The sequence below is a fragment of the Bombina bombina genome, chromosome 5, assembly GCF_027579735.1.
Source record: "Bombina bombina isolate aBomBom1 chromosome 5, aBomBom1.pri, whole genome shotgun sequence".
NCBI classification, from domain to species: Eukaryota; Metazoa; Chordata; class Amphibia; order Anura; family Bombinatoridae; genus Bombina; species Bombina bombina.
The window spans coordinates 466013690-466026673 of NC_069503.1; the positions used below are offsets into that span (position 1 = coordinate 466013690).

At 36.8% G+C, this 12984-nt stretch overlaps 1 protein-coding gene across 1 annotated transcript in view; it reads left to right on the forward strand.

Moving 5' to 3' along the window:
- ULK4 (unc-51 like kinase 4) overlaps positions 1-12984 on the forward strand; it is a 1503227-nt gene that overhangs the window by 1058290 nt on the left and 431953 nt on the right. Inside the window, exon 32 of the mRNA XM_053714343.1 lies at positions 3254-3359. Coding sequence (XP_053570318.1) covers positions 3254-3359 — 106 coding nt within the window. The remainder of the gene's footprint in view (positions 1-3253; positions 3360-12984) is intronic.

The following is a 12984-nucleotide window of genomic DNA, read 5'->3' on the forward strand; positions in this document are numbered from 1 at the left end:
ATGAACAGCAGCTAATCAGCATCAGCAGTGCTGAGGTCATGAACTCTTTTACTGTGATCTCATGAGATTTCACTCAACTCTCATAAGATTTCATAGTAAACTTCCTTAAACTAAATAGGGAAATAATATGAGTGTGCACGAGGCTCACTCCCTTGCCTGTCCCGGGACAGACATACTGATTTGCTGCTTAAAGTCCTTTACAATGGAGTGTGAATACTTTTTGAGGTAAAATATCTTTCTTTTTTACATAGAGATGTTCAGGTGATATTTTCCAATTAGTTTTTTGCAGCTATGCTGCATCACTTTCAAGTGTTTCAACATTTGGGTATCATGACCCTTTAAACAACTTTCTAATTTACTTCTATTATCTTGTTTGATTCGTTCTCTTGATATCCTTTGCTGAAAAGCATATCTGAATAGGCTCAGAAGCAGCTGATTAGTGGCTTCAAATAGATGCTTCGTCTGATTGCCTCAGCCTTGTGCATTGCTATTTCTTCAACAAAGGATATCTAAAAAAATGAAGCAAATTAGATAATAGAAGTAAATTGGAATGTTGTTTAAAATTGTATTCTCTATCTGAATAATGAAAGAAAAATGTTGGTTTAATGTCCCTTTAAAGGGACACCTAACACCTTGTTATTACAAGAAATTTATTTTGTCTTTCTATAGATTAACTTATCAATCAATTCCAAACATTTTTTAAAACAAATTAGCCTCTTGTTTGTTGCAATTATTTTTCAAAAGCTAAACGCCACCCACCACTTGTCTCATTTGGAGGAGAAAATCTGGGCTTGAGTTTGCAGACAAAGTGTAAAGTTTGTTTTGTTTGACAATTTTTATCTTTTAAAGCTAATTATAGAAAGACATGTAGCACAGTTAGCCTTGAAAAGTAGGGTGCATTAAAAGGGGGAAAAATAAATAATTAAAATATTTTTGCAAAGTTGCTTTACTACATATAATTTAAGATTTTATATAAAAATCTCAAGGTTTTAAATGTCAGTTTAAAGATGAATGAAACCCGCATTTACTAAGATTCACTCAATAATGCTTTCACCATAATGGAACAGTCTATTGCAATAATAAATTGTTTCTAATTTGTTAGATCAATTGATTAAAGGTACATGAAAAAGTTGAAACAATTATTTAAAAATAAAAAGATTTAGTAAGGGATAGCTCTTTCTCTCTTTTTCATCTATATGATTACAAAATAATGTTTGAGCATCCGCTGGGGTGCCTGTTTACAAGCTTCTGACATCATCAACCACACTAGAGCTGCAACATTTTTTTCCTCTGTTTCAAAACAGGCTTCATGGAGTTGTTGGTCTTAAAGGCACAGCACCATGAATATGCTCCGGTTGCAAGTTGAGGATTAGGTAGTACTTCTGATTGGCTGTACTGTCTCATTGGCTGAACAGTGATTGTTCTCAGCAGTGTGTCGACAAGAATCACAGTGCATGACGCTGAAAGATTATTTAGTTATCATGTATAAGAAAGAGGTGAAAAGAGTTAGCGATTATAATTACAATACTAGAATTAAACTGATCTTTAAATAGACCAGTGATGTATTTAATTTATTCATATAATATTCATATATTTTTCTTACAGTCAGAGGCCACAGGGAAATGGAGGTGTCATGCACCCCCGCTAGAGAACCAGCGATCACTGATTTGTAATTAAATTAATATATAAAACATTTGGACTGCATTAGTGTTAGGGCCTCTTGCCATAGAACTAGTCCTCAAATTACACTTCCCTCAAACTAGTTGGCCTAGGTCAAAATATTCCCCTTTATTGTAATGTGAGCACAAACCTGCAAGCAGTATGTTTTACACAGCAGAGATATTAACACTACATCCTGTTAACATTTTTGCGCTCTACTTGTAATCTAGGCCTTAAAGGTATATGAAACCCAACATTTTTATTTCATGATTCTGATAGAGTATGCTATTGTAAACAACTTTCTAATTTACTTCCATTATCATGTTTTCTATGTTCTCTTGGTATCTTTTGTTGGCCCATCTCTAGAGCACTATATGACAGCAATTTTGCAAGAATGTTATCAATTTGCAAGAGTACTAGATAGCAGCACTATTTCCTGATATGTAGTGCCCAAATGTCTACCTAGGTATCTCCTTAACACAGAATATCATGGGGACAAAACAAATTTAATATTAGAAGTTAAAAACTATTTGAAAATGGAATGCTCTGACTGAAACACAAAAGAAAAATGTTGGGTTTCATATTTCATTTACCTCTAAACTTCTAACAACACCACTTTAAAGTTTTCTTAACCATTTTGAGTATAGAGCTGATTTTTTTATACATATATCAGGAGAATCCAGATCCAACTACCAGTACACAAGTTCTCAGAATTCAGTGACCATGGATCACCCATACAAGCACATAAATGTCGGTCAGTGGTCGTAGCAAAATAAGTTCAATTTGTCAATTATCTGTTCTAAAATTTGCTCCAATTGCACATTAGCTAAATATAACCTTTTTATAAAGCAAAACGGTAAGGGTATTGGACGTCATACATTTTGTCTAAAAATAGTTTATAGAATTATAAGGAATGCAAGATACTTGTTTTTCTTGAATATATACTAATTTTAGTTATTTTAATTAAAGAGAAATATGTGTTTATTACAAACCACTTGGCAAAAAATATAATTATGCAAATTCTCTGTATGTTTCCTACAACACAATATAATTACAAGGTAAAATTTGCTTGCTTATTTATATGCGAATTGGACAATGCATTTGTCTTGCGTGACAAATTAATGGCACTGTCTGAAGGCACTTTGCACAAACATTGTCATCTATCATTCTATCAAAGCGCCAGCGTGAACTCCTTAATAGCTTTGTCTTTTGTTTTCATAAGGATTGACTTTCACACTTTTTTTTTTTTGCTCAATTTGTTATGTGGTCCTTAGACATGAATAAAGGATATTGTCATTTTGGTGTTCATAAATAAATCTCTCTTCTAGCATACTTCAGAAATAATTAGACCCGCTGGTGGCAGGTCTTAAACGAATCATTTATCTTCCTCTAGTACTGAATGTATCTGAGATTGTTTGCTATTCTGTAAAAGACCGGATTCTAATATATATAGAAGCAGGGATTGTGACAAAGAATTTAGCCACCTATGTATTTTACAGTGAGCTTAAAGCTGTTCCGTTTGGAAGTAATTTAACATAAAAACTCTTAATGAGTATGGAACATTTCCTCATTGTCTCCTTATTTTCTGTTCTAGGCACATCAAGACAATGTGTTGGGAAATGTCATCCAGAACGCGATTTCATTGTTGTGCAACCTAGTATCTAACAAAGATACTAAATTGAATCTTCTCTATGAGCAAGGTGAGTATACTACTGAGCTTTACTTGCGCTTTGTATTAGCTTGTACATTTGTCAGCTTGGAATATTATTATATATAATACTATATATTGTATTTACTATTATTATATAAATGAATCCCATACATTGTGCTACTGTATAAAAACAAGCAAAATTGTAAATATTAAAAATATAACAGTATCCTTGAAGAAAATTGAATGTTTTTCAGGGTTTAGTAAATTTATGATTTTAAACAAAATAACATTGAATGAAAATGTCACTGTACATGTCAAACCCAATATGTAGGTCAAGTATGTTACTATTTAGTAGTTTTGTTTACTCCAATATATTGTGCCTGTCTTGAAATGTTTCATGACTAAGGTATTTTGTAAATTGATACTTCTCACTGCATCTGTTATACTTTTCCATGGGGGAACTTCTATTGTTTATATAAAAGAGCAGCATTTAAATTTTTTTGGATAAAATATTAAGGAGTTATGTTTTTCTTCATGGTAACAAAAAATCTTTGAGCCATATCTCAGTGCACAGAGTATTCCATCCTCACTGGTGGGTAACTACAACTTCCCAAAGCACTATTGGTGTAGCAAAACAGGTTTATTCAGGACACGAATACGCATTTTTCAAACAACAAAAAGCTGTAATACATTTTGAAATATCTTCTTTTGGATGAAATATAGAAAACATAACTATAATGTACCTTTAATTTGAATGCTTGCGCTGCTCTATGTGTGTGTGCACGTGAGTGTGTGTGTACCAGAGATAATCAACCTTCCCTAATACCTATACTGATCTGCCCCTATTAAAAATCTGAATAAATAACCATATGTGGTGCCACCCCTCTGTCCTGGAGATGATAGCGATCAATATCTATTCTGAAATATAAAAACGAGATTAGCACTTTATTAGAGCTCACAGGAAAAATGATCAGAAAACTCGACTTGAAATGAGGATTCAGCTTTAGCAAAATGACAAGAAAGACAAGTGATCTGTTCATTGGGAATCAGGCAAGTGAAAACTGTACTGCAGAATGTGTGAGATGACACTGACTTTTAGAAATATAGAATTTGACAGTAGATAAGAACCAAAAAGGTTAATCAAGTCTACCCATATACTTTTTTTTTTCTGGATACCAGGCTGCACAGATATCTTTTACTGTTTGACACCTGGATAGACATGTATGCTTATTGCAGGAAAACAGGATACATAAGTATGCTTATTGCAGGAAAACAAGATACATAAGTATGCTTACTGCAGGAAAACATGATACATAAGTATGCTTATTGCAGGAAAACCGGATACATAAGTATGCTTACTGCAGGAAAACATGATACATAAGTATGCTTACTGCAGGAAAACAGGATACATAAGTATGCTTATTGCAGGAAAGCAAGATACATAAGTATGCTTATTGCAGGAAAACAGGATACATAAGTATGCTTATTGCAGGAAAACAAGATACATAAGTATGCTTACTGCAGGAAAACATGATACATAAGTATGCTTATTGCAGGAAAACCGGATACATAAGTATGCTTACTGCAGGAAAACATGATACATAAGTATGCTTATTGCAGGAAAACCGGATACATAAGTATGCTTATTGCAGGAAAACAGGATACACAAGTATGCTTATTGCAGGAAAACAGGATACATAAGTATGCTTATTGCAGGAAAACAGGATACACAAGTATGCTTACTGCAGGAAAACAGGATACACAAGTATGCTTATTGCAGGAAAACAGGATACATAAGTATGCTTATTGCAGGAAAACAGGATACACAGTATGCTTACTGCAGGAGAACCGGATACATAAGTATGCTTATTGCAGGAAAACAGGATACACAAGTATGCTTATTGCAGGAAAACCGGATACATAAGTATGCGTATTGCAGGAAAACAGGATACATAAGTATGCTTATTGCAGGAAAACAGGATACATAAGTATGCTTATTGCAGGAAAACCGGATACACAAGTATGCTTATTGCAGGAAAACAGGATACACAAGTATGCTTACAGCAGGAAAACAGGATACACAAGTATGCTTATTGCAGGAAAACAGGATACATAAGTATGCTTATTGCAGGAAAACCGGATACACAAGTATGCTTATTGCAGGAAAACAGGATACACAAGTATGCTTATTGCAACACATGTATGCTTATTGCAGGAAAACCGGATACATAATTATGCTTATTGCAGGAAAACAGGATACACAAGTATGCTTATTGCAGGAAAACAGGATACATAAGTATGCTTATTGCAGGAAAACAGGATACACAAGTATGCTTATTGCAGGAAAACAGGATACATAAGTATGCTTATTGCAGGAAAACAGGATACACAAGTATGCTTACTGCAGGAAAACAGGATACATAAGTATGCTTATTGCAGGAAAACAGGATACACAAGTATGCTTACTGCAGGAAAACAGGATACATAAGTATGCTTATTGCAGGAAAACAGGATACATAAGTATGCTTATTGCAGGAAAACAGGATACACAAGTATGCTTATTGCAGGAAAACCGGATACATAAGTATGCTTACTGCAGGAAAACCGGATACATAAGTATGCTTATTGCAGGAAAACAGGATACACAAGTATGCTTACTGCAGGAAAAGTATGCTTATTGCAGGAAAACAGGATACACAAGTATGCTTATTGCAGGAAAACAGGATACATAATTATGCTTATTGCAGGAAAACAGGATACACAAGTATGCTTATTGCAGGAAAACAGGATACATGAGTATGCTTACTGCAGGAAAACAGGATACATAAGTATGCTTATTGCAGGAAAACCGGATACATAAGTATGCTTACTGCAGAAAAACAGGATACACAAGTATGCTTACTGCAGGAAAACAGGATACACAAGTATGCGTATTGCAGGAAAACAGGATACATAAGTATGCTTATTGCAGGAAAACAGGATACATAAGTATGCTTATTGCAGGAAAACAGGATACACAAGTATGCTTACTGCAGGAAAACAGGATACACAAGTATGCTTATTGCAGGAAAACAGGATACACAAGTATGCTTACTGCAGGAAAACAGGATACATAAGTATGCTTATTGCAGAAAAACAGGATACACAAGTATGCTTACTGCAGGAAAATGTAGCTGCAGAGCACCAGGCAACGCAGGAAACTGCTGCTTGAGACCAAGATTACACAAAAAAATATATTGTAGGATGCCACATGACACAGGAACAGAACTTGGCAATCAGGAAATCGGTTGCTGGATGAAAAGAGACAATTGCAGAACAAGCAGAACAGCCTAGAGGGGCTGCAAAACATGTTCATATGGCGACAGAGACAGTGAAATGTCTTTGTTGTTGCAATTACTGTAAGTACTTTAGCCCATCATAGATAGCACCGCTGGAGATGTAGCCAATTGGCTGACCTTGATACAATTAGAAGTGGAATTGTGACCTTTCTGATTTATTTGTTCTACATTTTTAACCTTTGCATATTGTTATATGGTTTTTACACGGGAGAATTTGTCAAAAAAATCTTTCTTTTGGTTTATTTTTTACATTCATGGTCATTTAGTGAGAGAAACTGATAAACGTGAGTACTTATTATTGTTGGCCTTCAAAAGTACAACCAATCATTCTAGGCACAGTAAGTTTCATATATTCATTAACCATAAGTGAGACAAATCACAAACTTTATTTGCATATAAACTTAAATGGACACGAAACCCATCATTTTTCTTTCATGATTTCGGTAGAACAACTTTCCAGTTTGTTTCTATTATCAAATTTGTTTCATTCTCTTGGTATCATTTGTTGAAGGAGCAGCAATGTACTACTGGTTTCTAACTGTACACATGGGTGAGCCAATGACAATCAATATATATATTCAGCCACCAATCAGCAGCTAGAACCTAGGTTCTTTGCTGCTCCTGAGCTTACCTAGATAAACCTTTCAGCAAAAGATATCAAGAGAATGAAGTAAATTAAATAATAGAAGTACATTAGAAAGTTGTTTAACATTGTATGCTCTGTCTAAATCATGAATGTCTAATTATGACTTTACTGTCCCTTTTAATTTCTCTCATCTTGGTTTTATGACAAAATGATGCTTTGCAGAGGGTTATCAGTGTCTCTCAAGCCTGATCACGTGACCAGGATTTATTTGTATTGTATCTTGAACACAGCTGGTAGCCAGCAGTGGGTCAGTCATCTTGTGCCGATGTCCTGATGCTACTCCCCTTAAGGACTTTATAGACATTGTGACTACGCTTAAAAGTAATTTCCATTACTATAATGTGGCAGCTGTCTTCATTCAGTCATAAAATATAATTTCAGGTACAGATCTAGTGTAATCAAAAATGAAATATGATGATAATTTTACTAGACTGCATTGTTATAAGGTTCAGCTATATCCATTCATATCACATGCATAAAGAGAATCAGTCCTGAAAATAAAATGACAGCTTGGTGCATATGTTACTCCTTTAGCCAGATCAGTACTATTAATCATTTTTAGATGATGCTTACACACACATCTAATCACTGTTTTGACCTTCCTCTACCTGAGAGGTAAATATGCAACACAGTTTTGTTTCTAAAGAACTTTTCATCCTATCTATCCATCTATTCTTGATTTATCCCTCTGGGTGTTGTACTTTTACTTTTAAGGTCAAACCTTCTGTTTTCAATTTAATTCACATCTGTGAGAAGAAGAAAGAATAATTAACTGAGTATACCAGTGGTTCCCAAACTTTTTCCTTTCACTGACCCCTTCGTTCCATAAACGTATCAACAGTAAACCCTACCTAGCAAAAATGTTGAAGATAGCAGGGAAACAATTAATTCTTTATTTAATTAAGCATTCATTCAAATTTTAAATTCAACTTTTTGGATTCATTATCATCTTTCTTTTGTGATTCCAGCATTTTAAAGTGGATCTACATGAGTCTTATATACCACATTTAGGGCTAGATTATGAGTGGAGCACAAATTAGCGCTCTTGCTTGCGTGTTAACTCTGCTAGACAGAGGCTTTTTGAGTGGATTGGGTTGTGCTTGTATTACAAATTGAAAGAAAGAGTTTGCGCGCGAGCGTAAACCCGACACTCAGAAATTTTTTTTTGCGGCCAAGTGAACTTCTTCTCTCATAGAAGTCAATAGACAGTGAATAAAAAAGAAAAAAAACTAACACCCATACTAACCCGACCACATATATTCAAGAGCGATAAACCCAACATGAAATTAATATTTACATTCCAATGTTCTTCACATTTTAACGTTTTAAGATGGAAAAAAACATAAATTATGCTTACCTGATAATTTCATTTCAATCTGTACGAGGAGAGTCCACGGCTTCATTACTTGTGGGAAATACAGAACCTGGTCACTAGGAAGAGGCAAAGACACCCCAGCCAAAGGCTTAAATACCTCCCCCACTCCCCTCATCCCCCAGTCATTCTGCCGAGGGAACAAGGAACAGTAGGAGAAATATCAGGGTATAAATGGTGCCAGAAGAAAAACAAAAGAAATTTAGTTCCACCCAACGGAGAACCGGGCAGGAGCCGTGGACTCTCCTCGTACAGATGGAAATTAAATTATCAGGTAAGCATAATTTAGTTTTTTTTTCATCTTAAAACGTGGAGAGTCCACAGCTTCATTTACTTGTGGGAAACAAATACCCAAGCTCTAGAGGACACTGAATGAAAAAAATGTGAGGGTAAAAGAGAGGCGGACCCTATTCTGAGGGCACCACAGCCTGCAAGACCTTTCTCCCAAAAGCTGCTTCCGCCGAAGCAAAGACATCAAATTTGTAAAACTTTTAAAAAGTATGTAAGGAGGACCAGGTAGCCACCTTACAAATCTGCTCCATCGAAGCCTCATTCTTGAAGGCCCAAGAAGAAGCCACAGCTCTAGTTGAGTGAGCCATAATCCTCTGAGGAGGCTTATGTTCCGCTGTCTCATAAGCCAAGCGAATCATGCTTCTCAGCCAAAAAGATAGGGAAGTGTAAGAATCCTTCTGTCCCTTGTGCTTCCCCGAATAGACAACAAACAATGCTTAAGTCTGTCTGAAATCCTTTGTGGCCTGAAGATAGAATTTCAAGGCTCGAACCACATCCAAATTATGAAGTAACCGTTCCTTGGAATAAGGATGATTAGGGCACAAGGAAGGAACCACAATCTCCTGATTGATGTTGTGATCAGATACAACCTTAGGGAGAAACCCCAACCCAGTGCGAAGAATAGCCTTATCAGCATGAAAAACTAGGTAAGGAGGCTCACATTACAAGGCCGCCATCTCAGAGACTCTGCGTGCCGAAGCAATAGCCAGTAGAAAAATAACCTTACAAGACAGTAATTTAATGTCAATCGAATGCATGGGCTCCAACTGAGCCCTCTGCAAAACTTTAAGAACCAGATTTAAACTCCAAGGAGGAGGGGAATGTCTAAACACAGGCCTGATTCTAGACATAGCCTAAACAAAAGACTGAATGACAGGAAGTTCAGCAAGCTTCTTGTGTAATAACACAGATAGAGCCGAAATCTGTCCCTTTAAGGAACTGGCAGCAAGACCCTTCTCCAAACCGTCCTGGAGGAAGGAATGGATCATGGATACCCTGACCTTATGCCAGGGATACCCACGAGCCTCACACCAGAATAAGTAGGTCCTCCACACCTTATGATAGATGCGTCGGGTGACCAGCTTCCTGGCTTGAATGAGAGTATCAATCACACTCTCAGAAAAGCCTCTCTTGGCTAGGACTAAGCATTCAACCCCACGCAGTCAGCCTCAGAGAATCTAGATTTTGATGCACAAAGGGACCCTGTATCAGCAGATCTCTGTGACAGGGTAACCTCCATGGAGGAGACGTTGACATCCCCACCAGATCCGCAAACCACATCCTTCTCGGCCACGAAGGAGCAATCAAAATAGTCAAAGCTTGCTCCTGTTTTATACGGGCCACTATTCGAGGTAGAAGTGGTAACGGTGGAAATATGTAGACTAGGTTGAACCCACAAGGCACTGCTAAGGTATCTATCAGCTCTGCCTGGGGATCCCTGGACCACAACCCGTATCTGGGTAGCATTTATTTATTTATTTATTTATTGTCTGGGTACATTTCATTTTTTTTGATCCCCGGCCCAGGGAAAATGTTTGTGTTCACCCAGACCAGCATATACATACATATAATTATTTAGAAATGGTATGTACAGTGAGGGAAACAAATATTTGATCCCCTGCTGATTTTGTACATTTGCCCACTGATAAAGAAATGATCAGTCTATAATTTTAATGGTAGGTTTATTTGAACAGTGAGAGACAGAATAACAACAAGAAAATCCAGAAAAACGCTTTTCAAAACAGTTATAAGTTGATTTGCATTTTAATGAGTGAAATAAGTATTTGATCCCCTATCAATCAGCAAGATCTTTGGCTCCCAGGTGTCTTTTATACAGGTAACGAGCTGAGATTAGGAGCATCCTCTTAAAGGAAGTGCTTCTAATCTCAGCTTGTTACCTGTATAAAAGACACCTGTCCACAGAAGCAATCAATCAATCAGATTCCAAGCCCTCCACCATGGCCAAGACCAAAGAGCTGTCCAAGTATGTTGGGGACAAAATTGTAGACCTACACAAGGCTGGAATTGGCTAAAAGACCATCGCCAATCAGCTTGGTGAGAAGGTGATAACAGTTGGTGCGGTTATTCGCAAATGGAAGAAACACAAAATAACTGCCAATCTCGCTCGTTCTGTGGCTCCATGCAAGAGCTCACTTCATGGAGTTTCAGTGATAATGAGAACAGTGAGAAATGAGCCCAGAACTATACAGGAGGATCTTGTCAATGATCTCAAGGCAGCTGGGACTATAGTCACCAAGAAAACAATTGGTAACACACTACGCTGTAAAGCACTGAAATCCTGCAGCACTCGCAAGGTCCCCCTGCTCAAGAAAGCACATGTACATGCCCGTCTGTTTGCCAATGAACATCTGAATGATTCAGAAGCGAACTGTTGTTGTGTTGTGTTGGTGAAGTGTTGTGGTCAGATCAGACCAAAATCGAGCTCTTTGGCATCAACTCAACTTGTCGTGTTTGGAGGAGGAGGAATGCTGCCTATGACCATCCCCACCGTCAAACATGGAGGTGGAAACATTATGCTTTGGGGGAGTTTGGGGATGTTTTTCTAAGGGGACAGGACAACTTCACAGCATAAAAAGGGACGATGGACAGGGCCATGTACCGTCAAATCTTGGGTGAGAACCTCCTTCCCTCAGCCAGGGCATTGAAAATGGGTCTTGGATGGGTATTCCAGCATGACAATGACCCAAAACACATGGCTAATGCAACAAAGGAGTGGCTCAAGAAGAAGCACATTAAGGTCCTGGAGTGGCCTAGGCAGTCTCCAGACCTTAATCACATAGAAAATCTGTGGAGGGAGCTGAAGGTTCGAGTTGCCAAAAGCCCCGAAACCTTAATGACTTAGAGAGGATATGCATAGAGGAGTGGGACAAAATCCCTCCTGAGATCTGTGCAACCTGGTGGCCAACTACAAGAAAGGTCTGACCTCTGTGATTGCTAACAAGGGTTTTGCCACCAAGTACTGTCATGTTTTGCAAAGGTGTCAAATACTTTTTTTCACTCATTAAAATGCAAATCAATTTATAACTTTTTTGAAATGAGTTTTTCTGGATTTTGTTATTCTGTCTCTCACTGTTCAAATAAACCTACCATTAAAATTATAGACTGATCATTTCTTTGTCAGTCGGCAAACTTACAAAATCAGCAGGGGTTCAAATATTTTTCGCCTCACTATATGTATCTCTATGTTGAACCCTTTGTCTGTTTCTATTTTTTTTTTTTTTTTGTAACACTTGAGACCTCATATCTTTAGTATGTTGCATTAAATAGTTCTTAGACAGTGATATTAAGAGTGTAACTGTACTGTTTTTTAAAAATGTTTTTTGTGCTATTTTATTGTCTCACGTAACAGTTAACCAAGGCTATAAAATCCTGCTAAGCCGTTAAATTCTATTGTGCTCAAGCGTACGCGTTTACTTTCAACTTGTAATATGCGCACGCTACTTGTGACTGGCACAAGTATCCGCAATATACCCGTTAGTGCGTCACTCATAATCTAGCACTTAGTAATTACTTTACTATTTAAATAAATTATTAAAGCTATGGGTGAGTTTGATGAAATGATACTAGTTTCCCATTGTCTAGTTTCATTTCACTTACCAGCAGTCTTAAATTGCCATGTTTGGAGATGATATCTTTGCTTCGAGCATAGTTGTACAACTGAACTCATATAAACTTTATAGAAAGTGTATTCTGTTATTAATTTGTTAAGGGAACATTAAAGGACCACTCAATGCAGTAGAATTGCATAATTAACGTGCATATTAAAAAGGCAATAACACATACTCTGAGTTTTAAATAAGCAGTAGATTATTTTTTTCTGACAAATTTATTTTTTCTCCCATTTTCCGGCCCCCTGTATCATGTGACAGACATCAGCCAATCACAGACTAGTATACATATTTACCCTGTGAGCTTGTGCACATGCTCAGTAGGATCTTATTCTCTAGAAAGTGTGAATATAAAAGGAAATTTGATCATGGAAGTAAATTGGAAAGTGTCTTAAAAC